This window comes from Gossypium raimondii, chromosome 13 (assembly GCF_025698545.1).
Source record: "Gossypium raimondii isolate GPD5lz chromosome 13, ASM2569854v1, whole genome shotgun sequence".
Classification (NCBI taxonomy): domain Eukaryota; kingdom Viridiplantae; phylum Streptophyta; class Magnoliopsida; order Malvales; family Malvaceae; genus Gossypium; species Gossypium raimondii.
In genome coordinates, this window is record NC_068577.1 from 54,712,945 (window position 1) to 54,732,029 (window position 19,085).

The 19,085-nt window shown below is 31.7% G+C and overlaps 3 protein-coding genes and 1 pseudogene across 3 annotated transcripts; 1 reads left to right on the forward strand and 3 right to left on the reverse strand.

Moving 5' to 3' along the window:
* The first annotated feature begins 2,892 nt into the window (after positions 1–2,892).
* On the forward strand, positions 2,893–3,779 carry LOC105782007 (ethylene-responsive transcription factor ERF017). The gene has a single exon (XM_012606514.2). The coding sequence runs from the start codon at positions 3,036–3,038 to the stop codon at positions 3,678–3,680; it is 645 nt and encodes a 214-aa protein (XP_012461968.1). The 5' UTR covers positions 2,893–3,035; the 3' UTR covers positions 3,681–3,779.
* Positions 3,780–5,452: 1,673 nt separating this feature from the next.
* On the reverse strand, positions 5,453–8,055 carry LOC105783729 (beta-galactosidase 7-like; annotated as a pseudogene).
* A 2,198-nt stretch (positions 8,056–10,253) lies between these two features.
* Positions 10,254–14,017, reverse strand: LOC105781715 (beta-galactosidase-like; the record flags this gene model as incomplete). Its single annotated transcript, XM_052627152.1, is given in 20 exon segments — positions 10,254–10,331; positions 10,411–10,687; positions 10,773–10,987; positions 11,078–11,302; positions 11,386–11,501; positions 11,583–11,686; positions 11,773–11,969; positions 12,058–12,219; positions 12,314–12,432; positions 12,502–12,589; positions 12,676–12,761; positions 12,764–12,780; positions 12,866–12,954; positions 13,061–13,204; positions 13,290–13,339; positions 13,342–13,371; positions 13,374–13,380; positions 13,485–13,551; positions 13,630–13,838; positions 13,910–14,017. Coding segments are annotated over 20 exon segments (2,388 nt in total), but the record flags the coding sequence as incomplete, so codon positions are not given.
* A 498-nt stretch (positions 14,018–14,515) lies between these two features.
* Positions 14,516–19,085, reverse strand: LOC105783727 (uncharacterized). The gene is given in 14 exon segments (XM_012609339.2): positions 14,516–14,886; positions 15,037–15,132; positions 15,462–15,536; positions 15,782–15,873; positions 15,876–15,951; positions 16,166–16,266; positions 16,431–16,508; positions 16,660–16,816; positions 16,937–17,206; positions 17,283–17,393; positions 17,500–17,589; positions 17,678–17,890; positions 17,982–18,134; positions 18,423–19,085. Coding segments are annotated over 14 exon segments (2,247 nt in total). The 5' UTR covers positions 18,816–19,085; the 3' UTR covers positions 14,516–14,544.

Consider the following 19,085-nt stretch of genomic DNA (forward strand, 5'->3'; position numbering starts at 1 on the left):
CGAGAAGTTAGCGTTTTGTTCTGCATTTTGACGTACTGACCTCAATCAGCAGTTTTCTGATGGTTTTTTAACCATGTTGTTGCTCGATCAAAGTTTGAACTCTAGAAGTGGATGAATATGTAGAAGTGTTTATTGTCGAGTCAGATTTGTGCTGGGCATAATATGATATTAATATATTTTATGTTTGTTTAAATCTAACCCGACTTGAAATATGGACTTAAAATTTTCTTCAAGTCCGTATATATGTATTTTAAATTATTTGAAGAATATTTATATTATTTTTATTTTGATATTTAACAATTTTATATATTTTTACTTATTAAAATTTTATAGATAGTTATCTTAACATTTTTTAATATTTACATTATAGTATTAGATATTATTTATACTAATGATTCAAACATTGAATTTATCAATATAATTATATTTGTCATGCATGCAAATTTTCGAACCGATCTAATATATCATCATATCAATCTAATATACACTATATATTAATATATATTCAACGGTTGAATTTTTTTTAAGTAAAATAAATAGTTAGAAATTTTAAATTTACATCAAATTTAGTTCTTGCATTGTGTCAGTGAATCTCTCTCCATTATAAATTATATAATAGATATACATAACCTATCAGGATGAATCATATTGGGCTCGGGCCTTGAATATTCTAACTCGAGCTTGGCTCATATTTCAAATAGGCCTAATTTTTTTGTCCAAGTTAGCTTTTCAGGTTTAATATTTTTGTTAAAATTTTTACAAATTTTGGGTGGGTAACTTAACCAATGAACAAGTCTATGCATAACACAAACTAATTCTTTCAAAATTCATAGTTACTCCTTCCAATAATGTTATCTTTCTAAAATTTGAACTTGAATTCTTTTAATATGCCTATCACTGCATCCAATAGTTATTGGTCTAAAACGATCGAATATAGAGCTTTCGGGATCGAAAATCTTTACAAATAATGTATGTTAGAAGGGGAATGTATAAGAGCGTGAACAATTCCAATACCCCGAGCTAATATTAAAACCAATGAATATAAAACTTATTGAGCCGTTTGGTGTTTGACAAAAATCCTGTTCCAATATAAGCAGGGGTGAAGCCAGAAAAATTTTTTAAGGGGTCAAAATTAAATTATAATTTTTATGATAGTAAAAATACAATTTAATCATTTTTATAGATTATATATTTAATAATTTTTAAAGGATTAAATCAAATTTTTATCATTTTTAGGGGGCCAACGTATAATTTTACCTTTACTAATTTAAAATTTTTTAAGGACTTAAACAAAAAGTTTTCCATTTTAACGGGGTCGGGCCTTTGCTAACCCCCTAACTACGCCCCATTATACAAGATTCTCTCTAAGCTCTCGAATTCCACTACTTCATTCCCAGTACTTCCCATCTTAAAAATAAAAATCCCAGGAAGTAAAATTAACTTTTGATCAGAACCCAGAAGTAAAAATCCCAGAAACGATTTGACTCAGCTGTTTTATTTAGGGTTGAATTGGGAACAACAATAAAGTTAGATCCTTATATGGGAAAATTAAAAACCTTTAAGGATCAAAGTGAATAAAATGATATACTTAGAGGATTACTTTTGGGGAGCCTAGTAAAATTTTTAAAATTTTAAGAGTTAAATGAGATTTTTTTTTTAAAAAAAATAGGGGTCTATTTAGAATTTTTATGAGACTAATGAGAATTTTCAAAAATTTTAAAAGGGCTTAATTAAAATTTTCTAAAAATTTCAAGGGAGAAATGAAAATTTTAAAAATTTCTGGAAAACTTAATTAAAATTTGCTAAAAGGTTAAAGGGAAAAATAAAAATATCCCAAATTTTTGGGAGGTGGGAATTGGGCCTAGGATCTGATCTGCCTTTGGTTTCGGTGAATGCTTTATAAGTGATTCGGTTGGATTCTTAATTTTTTAAATTGATATTTAATTTTAATAAAATAAACTTTGTTTTATATTTTTTATTTTCCAAATAAAATCCTACTTATTTTCTAGATGGATTTCTTGTATTAAATTCGCAATAAATTAAGTTATTGTCATTGATTAAAATAATCAATTAAGTCGATTTTTATTTATTTTTAATCATATTGACCGTTAAAATAAATTGGTGGATCAATCAGATGGTGACAAGTGGAAAATTTTGATTTAATTTAATATTTTCTCATAAAATGAATAAAAATTATAAAATTAAACTTATTAAAATTATAAAAATTTATGAACATTACAAAATATAAAAATTATAAAATTAATAAAACTTATTCAAAACATCTAAAATTTTAAAATGTATTAGAATTCTTAATAAATAAAAATTTATAAAAATAAAATAAAATAGATATAAACTTATAAAAAATCATTAAACTTGAACTAGTTAGCGAAAAATTATTAGATCAGTTGATTTGATAACCGAACAATTGAACTAATTATTTTATTTTAATTATTTTTATTAAACCAAAATTTTATTATCCAACTATTAGTATATGTCAGAATGAAATATTTTAATCAAAGTTTTCAGAACTGGATCTAAGGTTGAACCGATCAAGCTACCGATTTACTAGTTTGATCGATCTATCCAATTCAATTAAATAAAAAATTAAAAAATTAAAAAATATAAAATATTTTAAAAAATCGGTTCAATTGTTCAGTTCCTAGGATAGTTCGTCTAATGGCTTTCTCTAAATTGATATCCTTATCTATTTCGGTCTAACCGATCTAATTGACTAACCCAGTCTAATTCAAGTTTGTATAATTTTTATAAGTACATTTTTATAAAATTTTAATATCACGTATTATTTATGGTACTTGGGAAAGCAGTGACCGTCACAAGAACTAGAAAAGACCACGTGGAGGAACCCTTCAACATGACAAGCTCGTCAAAAAACCCAACACGAGTTGGCCGTTTTGTTGTTTCACTTTTGCGGCTTCACCTCCAAAAATAAACGTGGTGCTTCGTTGACTGTCACTCTCACTCCGACACAGCCTCTACCTCCCAACACAACTGCAACTATAAATAACAGAGCCGCAATGTCCCTTCATACTCCTCACCACCATTACTACAACTTCCTCCACAGCAAAACAATGGTGAAACTCAGAAATGAGAAGCCCAGAGGTGAGAGAAACGAGTCACAATTCAAGGGTGCTCGAAAACGGAAATGGGGGAAATGGGTGTCCGAAGTCAGACTACCCAACAGTCGTGAAAGGATTTGGTTGGGATCTTACGACACGGCCGAGAAAGCGGCGCGTGCTTTCGACGCTGCTGTTTTTTGCTTACGTGGACCTTCTGCTAAATTCAACTTCCCCCATAACCCACCCGATATCGCCTTCGGCAAGTCTTTAACTCCGTCTGAAATCCAAGCATTCGCCGCCCGGTTTGCTAACTCGGAGCCTCCGGCGACTATCCATTCGGAGCAGTCGACGTCAAGTTGTGGAACGGAGTCACCATCGCCTTCGGTACGGTTGGAGTGGGAAACGCCTGTGGTGGGGTCGTTTACGGATGGTTTGACAATGGATTCGGGGAATTACGGGTTGGATTACGGGATATTCCCTGGATTTGATGATTTTTCAAGTGATGTTGTTATTGGATCATCGGTGGGCAATATCGGCGGTGAAGAAGAAGAGGATAAGGTTGATGGCATTTTAGTTTCGGAATCATTTCTCTGGGATTTCTAGATATCCTTATAAGAACATACGTCAGCTAATTTGTCTGTATCCGTAGGAGAGGTCAATCTCCGACCAAACCAAAAAACCCACTGATATAATAATATAACTTTTTTGTTTTGTTTTATTCTCTTATTATTTTAATTGAATTTGTGTTAATTTTGATATCATTAATTAATTGAAATTATTAAAATTTATTTTAAAAATAAATTATATTATCATAAGAAATAATTAATCACTTATTAATATTACTCGAGCAATGAGTATAACCATCAATATTGTCACAATCGAATTAGACGACGGTCCCATTGTTATATATAACGTACATTACCCTTCGTAATCTTATACATAAGAAGATATCATTCTTTTTACTTCAATCAAGAAATTGTATTAAAATAAAAACAGACGAAGTAACATTTGTGGATGCAACAATATACTATCCAATCACTAGCTTCTCACAAGAAGTGAGTAATTTTAGAACATCATGAGACGATAATACTGGAATCAAACTCAACAACTGAATTATGAGAAATAATATCGTATTAGGCAAGAGATCTTCTCGGCTTGACAATGAGATTTCTTGAATCACTCAATCAAAGATTTAAAAAAAATAGAAAAAAATCAAATAAAATAAAGATTTGGTTGAAAATGGAAATCGTATTTGATACGGTCAAAGAAAAATTCATTACACATTTCCATCTTCACCTTCCACAATCACTCATTTTCAATTACTATAAAAAAAAATCATTACAAATAATGAAACAAATTTCAAGAAAGAAAAATTGGAGAAAAAATCAAGTAAAACAAAAATCCGGCGCTGTTATATCTTATGGTTGTAAAACAAAATCCGGTGCATAAATCTTTGGAAAATGTGTTGCATTATAAAAGACAAGTTTGGATTATAGCATACTAAATGACAACATTTGTAACCTAAGAGCAAAAAAATGTCTTTGTTGATTACTGTTTCTAAAGCTGCTCCAATGCTTCCACACTTGGGACCAAAAGTTTGGCTTAAAATATAGACAATTTGTGGGGTAACAAAATCAATTTCATTTGACCTTTTTAAACTTTTTTAGGTTTACTTTGTATATCAAGAAGACAAACAACATATGCTTTTATTATATTTATGTAATTACAAATGATTTCCTAAAATAATTAAAATTAAAAATTAAAAAGATAAAAAAAAAAGAGTAAAATTTTCACAAATGATTCCGACGGCTATTTTTTTGATTTCACGATAAGGACTTCCGAATTTGTCTTCGATAATTTAGAAGGAGCACTGTTCTTTACCCACACATTCCTGTTATATTTTTCAATATATATATTATTAGAAAAAAATATGTATCATTTTTGTGGACTACCAAAACTAGCAAACTTAATCTTCGGAATTGGTCGATCTTGGCATGATCATTTTACTTCTTTTCCTTCGTGAGTATTTATGCAAACCGATCCGATTTCAACGGTTTGGAATTGTACACTGGAAGGATTACCACCAAATTTCTCAACCAATACCAAAGTGTTCTCACCGTCTTTAAGAAATGATCAAGGAACATGATACCTATAAAACAACAAAATTAGAATAATAAAAAAAATACTAATAATATAAAAATGTATATTAACATATGTAAAAAAAAATTGGGATTACCATCTTTGGTAGGTTCACCGCACTTAGAGGCACATTTACTATCGCTATATGTACCACGATAATCACAAGTCTCTATCCTACAAAGTTGCTTATCAGCTATATAAGACGGCCAATATCTACCAAGGCTATGACTGTTCACCTAAGCCATGCCCTTTCCTAAACCTAGTAAATCCACAACAATTGGTTTATTCCCCAATGCAGCTTTGAATGTTGTCTACAATTTCAAAAAAACCAAACATCAATATTAATAAAATCAAACATTAATAAGTAAGTAAATGTATTGGTTTTAATTACCTTGTACCAAGTGAAGTTCCTGTCAACCGGAATAGGGTCAAAAATCCATTTGGATGATGATTTTGAAGCAAAATATGTGTCGGAAAACTTGTTCAAAGTCTCATTCAAACCAAATTTATATGTCCATTTATTTGAAGACAAACCTTTGACGAAATTTTTGTTCAAAACCAGCTCAATTGGTGATGTAATTCTAGCTCCAACCAGATCAAACATTGGCACATAGTTCTGCATTATTTTGATTCAAATTATATGTTAAAATTCAAGGGTTTTTTTATTTGTTGTATATATAAATATACCTTGAATCCAACGGTGACACTAGATATCAAGTTTTTCTCGGGGGATAGCTTGATGTTCCTCTCAAAAACATATATCACATTGTCGTTACCATATTTTGACCATTGAGAACATACGAAAATAAATACATATAAATTTAAATAAATATGTTTTGAATTCAATATAATATATATAAAATATAGTTCATAGTTACCAATATATTCTCCCTTGAAAAAAACATGAAGTGTCACTATTCCATTCAACATGGGATCATCTTTTGCAACATCATTACTGTCAAAAAATATTTAATCAATTAATCAATACATATATAATTTATATTAAATGAATTAAATATAATTGAGTTAAATAATTTACCTTGTCATATACCACAAATAATCACTAGCATCATTTGCCATATCCTTTTGATCAACAATCTTGTTAATGGAAACATCTCCCCTTCTTTGAACAGAAGTCGGTTCAGTCAATTCGGGTCATCATGTCCATTTCAAAGAACTCGGTTCATCTTTAGCTTTGTTCAATTTCTTAACTATCAATGAAGTTTGAGTAGAAACCTAGTTTATTTTAAAAAAATGCAAACCCATTTCTAATCATATCATATTTATTGTAATTATAATAACTCGAAACACGAAAATAGGGTTTACCTTAGCAGTATTATATGCTTCCTCCCTACAATTTGGAAGGATACTAATAGACCATGCTGGAACAAAGTAATTAATGTCTCCGAAGTTGACATTTACATCTGTTTTGGTATTTATATTGCTCAAAAAGCAACTTGATTTCTCCTTTGTTTGATAAATAGTAACCTAAAATCATATATATATATATATAACTAAGAACAATAATTAAAATAAAATCATAAATATTTATTTTTGTCAAATAAATTCATATATAAATTAATTTTATTACCATGACGAAATTATTGAATTTTTCATTTTAGCGTCTCCATTTGTAAGAATATACTCAATGGAATGTAGAATGTCATGAAGCTACTTTAAATGTCTTATTTTGGTTAGTTCAAATTTCCTAATAAAATTAATAATAAATTAGAATAATTATAATTTATAATATATATATTTATATATATATATTCAAAGGCATGAAATTATCATATTCATAAAGAAGTGCATTATAGTCATATGTAGTGGTAATATATGGGCCATCAAAAGTTCTACCAAAATTGGTACCACCATGATACTAAAAAAAATGAGAAACCAAAGGGGTTAATTAATCAAATTAAATTATTAATTTTAATAATTTAACTTCAAAAGAAATCATTTACCATGTAATAATTTTGTAGTGTACCACCCTTTTGGAAATTCGAGTAACAAAATAAGAAAGATCTTTTGCAGTTCTAAGAGGTCTGCACCACCCGACTCTTAAACCTAAAATTAATTAAAATAAAATTTAATATAAATTTTATAATTTAAATTAAATTAAAAATAATTTTAAGAAGAAAAAGAAAAACTCACCATCCAGTCCAATTTTCAATCCACGTTTAACTGGTATTAGGGTCTTTTGATTTTCATTACAATACCAATCATAGCATGTCTCCAACTATAATTATAATTAAAAAAATGAAATCAAAATTCAATTATCACAAAAAAATATGTATTAATAAATAAAATATTATAGTAAAAAATAAATTAAATACAATATCACCAGCAGCTTGTTGACACATAATCCACGGGACATCAACATCAAGAGAATCAGCCATTTGGGCACACTAATTAATATATGATTTCCCCTCATCTCCGTACGGTTTCATATCATTCCCATATTTATTCTCTAACCTATATATATATGCATAAAATTTATTTAGATATTATTTAAATATATAATAAAACATACAATTTTATCATATGTATACCTGAGCAAGAATGATATTTCCTCCTCTTTTTTCACCATATCAATTATCAATGTCGTAAAAATTTTCATTTCATTCTATAAAATTCTCGTATTATTAAAACATTTAGAGTTTTAGTTATATTAAATTAAGGTTTCTTTGGATAAGTAGGGATGTTCTAAGATTAATTTGAGCCATTTTCTGTAAAATTAGAGTTTTGGCAATTTTGGTTCTTCAAACCCAGGACGGATGTTTTCGGCAGTAGCAATCAGGTCAACGAAGGCAATTGAAAGTCTTTGAAGCAGTATCATTTCGAGCGGTTTAGAATCCAGGATTTTGTGTGGATCGCCTTTCTTCTGTTATGCCAAAACATTAACGGGGAATGAGAAGGCAGCCTTAGCAATGTTTGTAGCGAAAATATGGAAATAAAGGAAGAAATCCTGGCATACTCTGTTTAGAAAATATAGTGATATATACGAGGCAAAAGCATACCTTTCAAGCTCCAGAAGAGCATTTTATATCTGGAGAAGGATCATTCGGGAGATGTTGCAAGTCAGTATGCTCATCTTTGCAACCTGCCAACAACAAAATCAATAGCATTAGCATCAGTTGTTTACTAATAAGAAATACAGAGATCAAAAAGCCAGTGATTCAGTCTGGCCACTGAGCAATTAGTAAAGGGTAATCGCTGCGCAGCAGCTATATTATTATTCGTAATAACTATTCACATTGCTAGTACTCGAATCAAAGTAGTAGTTGCGATCCAAAAGCATTGTCCCACCGGTTTTGGATGAAAAAAAAATGCTAGAATATTTAGAAACGAGCCTTCTCCTCCAGCCGTTCATGTTCTGAAAACAAAGTCTGAGCTGTTAGTAGATTAAGCTGTCGTTTTGCTAACACCTGTTAGAGAAAACAGGAAATTATGAAGAATTTCCATGGGCAAATCATTCACGTATACAGATAAAAAATATATACACTATCAATAAAAAGCGGCAGTTAGTATTGCAATGAGCAATGATGATGTCAAACCCTAGCAATATAAACAACCCGGTGGAAAATAATAAACATTTTAACGCATGACACGCCCACAAAGGAAGCTATATCTTTAAAATCAGCTGACTAGTATGTGTCTTACGCTGTCAAGAGGTATATCCTTAGCCCTCTGTATCTTCAAGTCCATTGTAAAGCTACTCAAATCACCTAATATACCTAAGGTTGTCGGGAAAACTGCCTTGGTACCTCCTGTATATGGTCAATGAACTTTCAAGTGAAAGGTCAGGAAGAGTCAAGGACATTGTGAAAGAAACCCAAATCAGAAGAGAACCTAAATTGGAATGGCTGTTGCAAGAAAGTAACGAGTCGAAGCAATTAGTCATACATAATAACCATCATTATATATATCGGTGATATTCAGGTAATTAAAAGCATAGAAAGGAAGATGTGAGGTAAATAGGATGCCATATATGAATGAAACTGATATGGGGGGAGGCGACGAACGTGCCTCTATTTCTTCATGATCATCAAATGCATCAATGGTGCTGTTTGCGAGAACAGTAGATACACCTTTGCTAAATAATTTATTCATCTGAACCTCGATAGAATCTGAAAGAACAGAAAACATAATTTGTAAACTTTTGTATATCCTTGCAATTTAAGGATTTAGCCTATGGTTCAGACTTATGCTCGTAGAATTTGAGAAATCGAAATAATTAATTGGCTTGAGGTAATTCAAATGTAAAATGACAATACAAACCTAAATCAAAAGCAGCACCGTACTCTCCCCAGCCAATCATGGCAAGCATGTAGGAAATAATGATTACAGAATGAACCTGAAACATTCCCATTTCCCAAACAACAAGTTAACTAACAATTATGGTGCAAAGAACTAACCGAACAAGCTGGCATCGATCAACAATAACGAGAACTAAATTCAGTGAACTTAAAAGGAAATCGAAAAGAGACCCTAACACGTGAAAATTACCTATGCCGAAAGTATGGATGGATGGATGGACATAACACTCTTTGATTTGCCTATCGTTTTTGCATACAGTGACAAATGTTTCTCTCGTCTTCGACAGGCCCAACAGTAACAAGAAAAATCATAAGAATTGAACCTCTAGAATTTGATAGCATGTCAGCAGTCTATTAATGACAACTTTTACAACCTAAAAGCAAATAAATGTCTTTGTTCATTGTTGTCAATGACCAAAAGTTTGGCTTATAATTTAGACAAAATTAATTTCATTTGGCCTTTCTAGAGTTTTTAGATTTAGTTTGTATATTAAATCTATAAGAGAATATTATCATGAAAGCAAATAATAAATAAAATATATATATACTTTTATTATATTGATATAATTACAAAACCTAAGATGATTTCCTAAAATAATCAAAAAGAAAAACTTAACTAAACAATTAAAAAATAAAACTAAAAAGACCTAAAATTATTGAAAAATCTAAATAAAAAAAAGAATTTAAAGAGTAAAATCTTCACAAACGGCTTCCACGGCTAATTTTTGACTTCACAAGAAGGTCTTCGAATTTTCTTGATAATTTTGAAGGAGCACGATTCTTTACCCAGACATTCCTGTTAAAATTTCCAAAATATATATCATTAGAAAAAAAATATTTCAAGATATTAAAAAAATAATATGAAAATAACTTACCCTTTCAAGAATTGATAAAGCATCCACTTCCGAGTCAAATTCACTTTTGTCAAAAGATCCGCACACACCTTGTGGACTACCAAAACTAGCAAACTTAATCTTTGAAATTGGTCGATCTTGGCATGATAATTCCACTTCTTTTCCTTCGTGAGTATTTATGCAAACCGATCCGATTTCAACGGTTTGGAATTGTACACCGGAAGGATTACCACCAAATTCCTCAAACAATACCAAAGTGTTCTCACTGTCTTTAAGAAATGATCGAGGAACATGGTACCTATAAAACAACAAAATTAGAATAATGAAAAAAATACTAACAATATAAAAATATATATTAACATATGTAAAAAACTTAATATTACCATCTTTGGGTAGGTTCACCGCACTTAGAGACACATTTACTATCACTGTATCTACCACGATAATCACAAGTCTCTGTCTTACAAAGCTGCTTATCAGCTATATAAGATGGCCAATATCTACCAAGGCTATGACCATTCACCCAAGCCATGCCCTTTCCTAAACCTAGTAAATCCACAACAACTGGTTTATTCCCCAACGGAGCTTTGAATGTTGTCTACAATTTAAAAAAAAAACCAAACATAAATATTAATAAAATCAAACATTATATGTAACATTTATAAGTAAATGTATTGCTTTTAACTACCTTGTACCAAGTGAAGTTCCTGTAAATCGGAATAGGGTCGGAAACCCATTTGGATGATGATTTTGAAGCACAATCTATGTCAAAAAACTTGTTCGAAATCCCATTCAAACCAACTTTATATGTCCATTTATTTGAAGACAAATCCTTGACAACATTTTTGTTCAAAACTAGCTCAATTGGTGATGTAATTCCAGCTCCAACCAGATCAAACATTGGACCATAGTTCTGCATTATTTTGATTCAAATTATACATTAAAATTCTACAGTTTTTTTATTTGTCGTATGTGTATATATATATATGTATATACCTTGAATCCAACAGTGACACTAAGTAATGATATCAAGTTTTTCCCGAGGGATAGGTTGATGTTCCTCTCGAAAACATATGTCACGTTGTTGTTACCATATTTTGACCATTGAGAACCTACGAAAACAAATACATATATACTCAAATAAATATATTTTGAATTCAATATAATATATATAAAACATAGTTCATAATTACCGATATATTCTCCATTGAAAAAAGCATGAAGAACATGACCAGTATCATTGACACGAAGTGTCACTGTTCCATTCAACATGGGATCATCTTTTGCAACATTAATACTGTCCAAAAAATAAATTAATTAATTAATCAAAAAATATATAATTTACATTAAATGAATTGAATATAGTTGTGTTAAATAATTTACCTTGTCATATACCACAAATAATCACTAGCATCATTTGCCATATCCTTTTGATCAACAATCTTGTTAACGGAAACATCTCCCCTTCCTTGAACAGAAGTAGATTCGATCAACTCGGGTCGCCACATCCATTTCAAAGAACTCGGTTCATCTTCAGCTTTGTTCAATTTCTTAACCATCAATGAAGTTTGAGCAGAAACCTAATTTTTTTTTTAAATATAAACCCGTTAATAATCGTAACATATTTATTATAATTATAATAACCCAAAACACAAAAATAGGATTTACCTTAGCGGTATTATATGCTTCCTCCCTACAATCTGGAAGGATACTAATAGACCATGCTGGAACAAAGTAATTAATGCCTCCGAAGTTGACATTTGCATCTATTTTGGTATTTGTATTGCTCAAAAAACAACTTGATTTCTCCTTTGTTTCATAAATAGTAGCCTAAATCATATAATAATTAAGAATAATAATTAGAATAAAATGATAAATATTTATTATTTTATCAAATAAATTTTATATATATTCATTTTATTACCATGACTAAATTCTTTGAGTTTTTCATTTTAACGTCTCCATTTGTAAGAATATACTCAATGGAATGTAGAACATCATGAAGCTGCTTCAAATGTCCCCATTTTGGTTGATTCAAAATTCCTAATAAAAATTAATAATTAATTAGAATAATTATAACTTATACATATATATTCAAAGGCATGAAATTACCATATTCATCGAGAGGTGCATTATAATCATATGTAGTGGTAATATATGGGCCACCAGAAGTTCTACCAAAATTGGTACCACCATGATACTAAAAAAATTGGAAAAACAAAGGGGTTAATTGATAAAATTAAATTATTAATTTTAAGAATTTAATTCAAAAAAAAAATCACTTGCCATGTAATAATTTTGTAGTGTACCACCCTTTTGGAAAAATCGAGCAACAGAGTAAGCAAGATCTTCATTTGTTCTAAATGGGTCGCACCACCCCAACTCTTAAACCTAAAGTTAAATAAAATAAAATTTAATATAAAGTTTATAATTAAAGTTAAATTAAGAACAATTTTAAGAAGAAAAGAAAAGTCACCATCCAGTCCAATTTTCAGTCCACAATTTAGGGGTATTAGGGTCTTTTGGTTTGTATTCATCACAATACCAACCATTGCATGTCTCCAGCTACAATTATAATTAAACAAATCGAAATCAAAATTCAACCGTTATCACAAAAAAAAAAGAATTTCTAAATAAAATAATATAGTAAAAAGTAAATAAAATACAATACCATAGGCTTTGGTGGAGCAGCTTGTTGACACATGATCCACGGGACACCAATATCAAGAGAATCAGCCATTTGGGCACACCAATTAATATATGATTTCCCCTCATCTCCATATGGTTCCATAACATTTCCATATTCATTCTCAACCTATATATATACATTTAATTTTGATATTATTTAAATACATAATAAAAATAATAAAACATAAAACATAAAAAATTATCATATATACCTGAGCTAGAATGATATTTCCTCCTTGAGATGCAAATAGTTTCTCTTTTTCACCATATCAACTATCAATGTTGTAAAGTTTTCATTTCATTCTAAAAATAACAAAAATTAAACACATTATTTATATATAAAAGTAAACAAAAATAGAATAGAAATTTTATTTTTAAAAAAGTCACTTGAAAATCAAAAGAATTACCATAAAGACATCGTTTTTAGTACGAAGAGAAACTCCAGGCATGTTATGCAACCATACAGGAAAGCCTCTAATAAAAAATTAAAAACTAGTTAGATAATTTATTAAATATCATAGTTAGTTAAAATTTGAAGATAAATTAATTTACCCATAATTCCACTCAGCACAGGTATAAGGTCCAAGTCGAAGAATTGCATATAAACCTTGGTCTTGAATCGTTTTAAGAAATCGAATAAGATCGAGATTTCCACTAAAATCATACTGACGACGAGTTGGCTCATGTGCATTCCAAAAAACATATGTTTCAACCGCATCCAATCCACCTTCTTTGGCTTTTCTTATAAGATCCGGCCACATCTAATAATAAAAAATTATAAAAAATCAAATTATAAAAAAAAATCCCGAATAATTCAATTGTAAAATATTACCTGAGCAGTACTTCTGGGATAATGAATCGAACCCGAAAGGACAATTCTATGATTTCCATCAATTATGATGGATCTTGAATCATGAGTGACATTAAGCGCATTCGAATGAAATAGGATGAAAGAAAAAATAAAAGCAGTAAATAAAAGATTGAATATATTCATTCTTTTTCTTATCGAGTAAAGCAAAAGAAAAAGTGTTAGGAGTGAAAAATCAGAAGAGTATGATAATGAATTTATAAGGGGAGTAATTGAGTTCATATCAAAGACTAGATTTTCAAAACATATTTAATTAGATTTATATAATTAGAGAAATCAAGAGGTTCGATTTAGTAATATGAGTGTTGAAACTTGAACAACATTAATTAAATATTTTTAATTATAATTAATTGAGATTTTGTATCTCTATATTAAATTAAGGTTTCTTTTGTCATGATAATTCAATTTAAAATTTAAATAAAAAAATTAAGTGTCATTATATTTTGTGTGAAGTAGGATAAACGTATACTAATTTTTTTGACAAATCATTTTAAAACAAATTTTGTATATACAAACAGGTTGTGGACGATGTTGTATGAACTATAAAATCGAGCAACCAGATTCAAACAAAACTCCAACTAATTCTCGTAATGTGTTTATCAATCGTCTTGGTTAGGACAACATGATTCTGAGCAACAATGAAGGCAGCCGATGCATGCCAGGGCGGTGCATAGCTGTGTTAACGTGGTGGCACATTGATTATTCATCTTCGAACAACACCGGATGCAGCCCATGCAACAGCATCGATTACATATCCCACCGAAGTAATTCGAGGTTGTCTTAATAAATATCTTGGCAACTTCGGGCAATTCTGGTTCTTGAGATCCAGGACGAATGTTTTCGGCAGTTGCAATCGGGTCACCGAAGCCAACTGAAAGTCTTTGAAGCAGTATCATTTCGGGCGGTTCAGATTCCACGATTTTCTGTGGATCACCTTTCTTCTGGCATGCCAAAAACATTAACAGGGAATGAGAAAGCAGCCTTAGCAATGTTTGTAGAGAAAATATGAAAATAAACGAAGAAACCATACTCTGTTTAGAAACTATAGTGATATATACCAGGGTGTCGTATTATACGAGGCAAAAGCATACCTTCCAAGCTCCAAAATGTTTCATTATATTTTTCTCGAGAAGGGTCATTCGGGTATACTCGGAGATGTTGCAACTTTGTATGCTCAACTTTGCAACCTGCCAACAACAAAATCATTAGCATTAGCAACAGTTTTTTTACTACTAAGAAATGCGGCGATCCAAACGAGTGAAACAAATCGAACACATTCCCAATCACGCAGTCTAGTTTAAGTGGCCACTGAGCAATTAGTAAAGGGTATTTCCATAATAACTTTTCACATCGCTGGTAAATGATACGGCACAGTCACGAATCTATTCCCCGGGCTATAATATTATCCATAACAACTTTTCACATTGCTACTACTCGAATCATAGTAGTTGCAATCCAAAAGCATTCTCCCACAGATTTTGGATGAAAAAAAATGCTAGAATATTTAGAAACAAACCTTCTCCTCGAGCCGTTTATTTTCTGAAAACCAAGCCTGAGCTGTTAGTAGATCAATCTGCCGTCTTGCTAACACCTGTTAGAGAAAACAGGAAATTATGAAGTACTTCCATGCGCAAGTCATTCACGTATACAGGTAAAACATATATAAACCATCGATGAAAAGCGGCAAGTTAGTATTGCAATAAGCAATGATGATGTCAAACCCTAGCACTACAAACAACCCAGTGGAAGATAATAAACATTAAAGGGTCTTTAACGCATGACACACCCACAAAGGAAACTATATTGATAAAACCAGCTGACTAGTATGTGTCTTACGCTGTCAAGAGGTATATCCTTAGCCCTCCGTATCTTCAAGTCCATTGTAAAGCTACTCAAATCACCTAATATACCTTCAACTTTAAGGTTGTCGGAAAACTGCCCTGGTACCTCCATTATATGGTCAATGGACTTTCAAGTGAAAGGTCAGGAACCCGTGAAGAGTACACCTGTCGCGGACATTGTAAAGAAACCCAAATTAGAAGAGAACCTAAATTGGAATGGCTGTTGCAAAAAAGCAACGAGTCCGAGCAATTAGGCATACATAATAACCATCATGATGTACATCAGTGATATTCAGGTAAATAAAACATAGAAAGGCAGATATGAGGTAAATAGGATGCCATATATGAATGAAACTGATACAGGGGGGGACGAACATACCTCTATTTCTTCACAATCATCAAATGCATCAATGGTGATGTTTGCGAGAACAGTAGATAAACCTTTGCTAAATAATTTATTCATCTGAACCTCAATAGAATCTGAAAGAACAGAAAAAATAATTAGTAAGATTAATGAAATATGACATTATCCTTACAATTTAAGGATTTAGCCTATGGTTCAGACTTATGCTCGTAGAATTTAGGAATTCCAAATATTTGCTTGGCTTGAAGTTCAAATGTAAAATGTCAAAGTGCATACAGACCTAAATCGAAAGCAGCACCATATTCCCCCCGGCCAATCACGGCAAGCATGCGCAGGAAATAATGATTACAGAATGAACCTGAAACATTCCCATTTCCCACGCAACAAGTTAACTAACAAGTACGGTGCAAAGAACTAACTGAACAAGCTGGCGTCGGTCAACAACAATGAGAACTAAATTCAGTGAACTTAAAGGAAATCGAAAGGAGACCCTAACACGTGAAAACTACCTATGCCGAAAGTATGGATGGATGGACATAACACTCCTTGATTTGTCAAACGCTTTTGCATCCAGTGACAAATGTTTCTCTCATCTTCGACAGACCCATCAGTAACAAGAAAAATCATAGGAATTGAACCTCGCGTGTTTGATAGCATGTCAGCCGCCTGACAGAAATAAATAACACGCTATTGATCGTGAGAAAGGAATACTAACCAGATTCTAATTTCTCCAACCATTTCCGAAAACACGAGAAGTTAAACGAAAAAACAAAGGCGGTTACTAACCTTTTCCAGTGGAATAAACAAATTTGTACTGCCCCCCACGGTATATTTCATACTAATCCAAGCAGTGGCCCTTTCAATCGCGTCCTTCGAAGCCAACTCCATGGATGTTGAAAATTGAAAAGCCTCATTACTAAAAGCTATAATGTTAAACGAATCTTCTGGACTGAGCTTAGAAAGGGCTGCAGATATTGCACTCTTGGTACTCTCGAGTGGTCTCCCTTGCATGCTTTCACTTATATCAACAACAAATACGACTTCCTTTTTGAACACCTATCAAATTTGAAAAAGGATAAGGATTATATACCGAAAAGAATAACCGAGCAGGTCAAACACATGCTACACCCACCTTCCTATTCTGCTCACTTCCAGGGAAAAGATAAATACAGAACATATCACTTTGGTCGTAATCATATAAAGACTGCAAAAGTATGCCTCCAAATATGTTACCGGAAGAAACCTATTAAAAGAAGTAGACAAGATATGATTATCAATATCTCGATGATAACAAGTTGAGATATTCCTCATGAAAATATCAGGAGATGGTCATAGCTGCTGATTCTTACACTATAAGAGAAGCGGAAGTCAGTATTCGACCATTTGAAAATTTCAGCTTCATATAAGAAACTGAACTTCCCTTCATGGCGTCTTATTTCCTGCGAAATACGAAGCAAATCATATATTGCATCATAAGCCAAAAAATAAAAAACACGAGCACAATGATTCAAAATCAAAATATGCAACCTTCAAAGGATGACTAGTTGCCTTGCACAAGATTCCATTCGCTACACTAGAGTTCACATTCAATTCTATCTTTTCCTTCTTCGAAATTTTCTTTATAGCAGGGGTAACATACTCCGGAAAACAAAACGGTACAGTCAACGAAAACCGGCCCGCGTTATACGACAACATCTGAGACCAACGAATCTTAATCGAAATATTAGTACCACCATCGATCTGAGAATATAAAACAAAAACAAAAAAAACATTCATCAGAAACAAAACAACAGGGAGTTAATTCGTTACAACTTGGAAGCATCGGTATCACCTGCGGTATCGTTAAAGTAAATATATGAGGCTTCAAAAATCCTCCATCTTCTGGTCTTGCTATCTTTCCAATACCCTTACTTTCTTGTTCTCCAATCAGTTCAGTAACATAAGATTTTGTAGGAAGATCAACTTCAACACCTAGAATTGAACCCTGTTAGCCAAATATAATATATTATTTACTTGATAACATTAAATAAACACAATTCCAAACACTAAAATCAAGTTAACCCAAACAGTGAATTCAATAATATTTCTCTTTTGTAGGATAAAGATTCCATTTTTAAGTCAACAAAATGAAATGAACAAAATTTTCATAATCAAACGGAAAATAGAGCTTCATGAGCTGAAAAAAGAAAGAAACAGAACTGTAAGCCAAGAAAAACACAAAAAAGAGATCAAAACTTGTCCATTTTTCCATTAATAAGTGGAGGGAACTAACCTGGTTACCCATAGGGACAGCAATAAGACAATCACAAGAACGGCTACCCATAACGCAATGAATCCTCCACGTACCTGCAACTACAATAATAGCGGTATCCACATAACAATCCACGTTTAAATTAACACCCATCATCTGAAGAGGAATCAAAGCCGGTGGGTCATACATTCCATGCACGTAAGGCTGGTAACTCGGCATATCCGGGTTGTCAACCATTCTCGGGTCGGATATAACAGCGTAAACCATCGGAGCTGAAGGTAAGTACCAATTCGTTGACCTCTCCATTAACGGTGGTGCCATACGACGCGCCACCGTTCTACTGTCTTTTCCTAAGTATACCCGTTTCGCTAACTTCAGACCGTCCTCCACCGCCTTTGCAAAATCCTCCGCCATTAAAGAAAACACAACGAAAACGAAAAACCCTTTCTTTCTTTCTTTCTTTTTTTATTCTCTTCTTTATGCAAAAGCTGGGATTACTTCGATAAATGGACTCTTGCAGTGGCGTGAGCAGCACCGAATTTTTTTTTTCTTTTTTCGGCTTACTATTTTCGAGTTCATTTTTATAGTTAGTTAATTAATTAGTTTTTTCTTTATATATATTGCAACTGCGACTGCGATTGGATAAAATGTTTAGGTTGCGTAGGAAAATGAAGATGGTGAGGA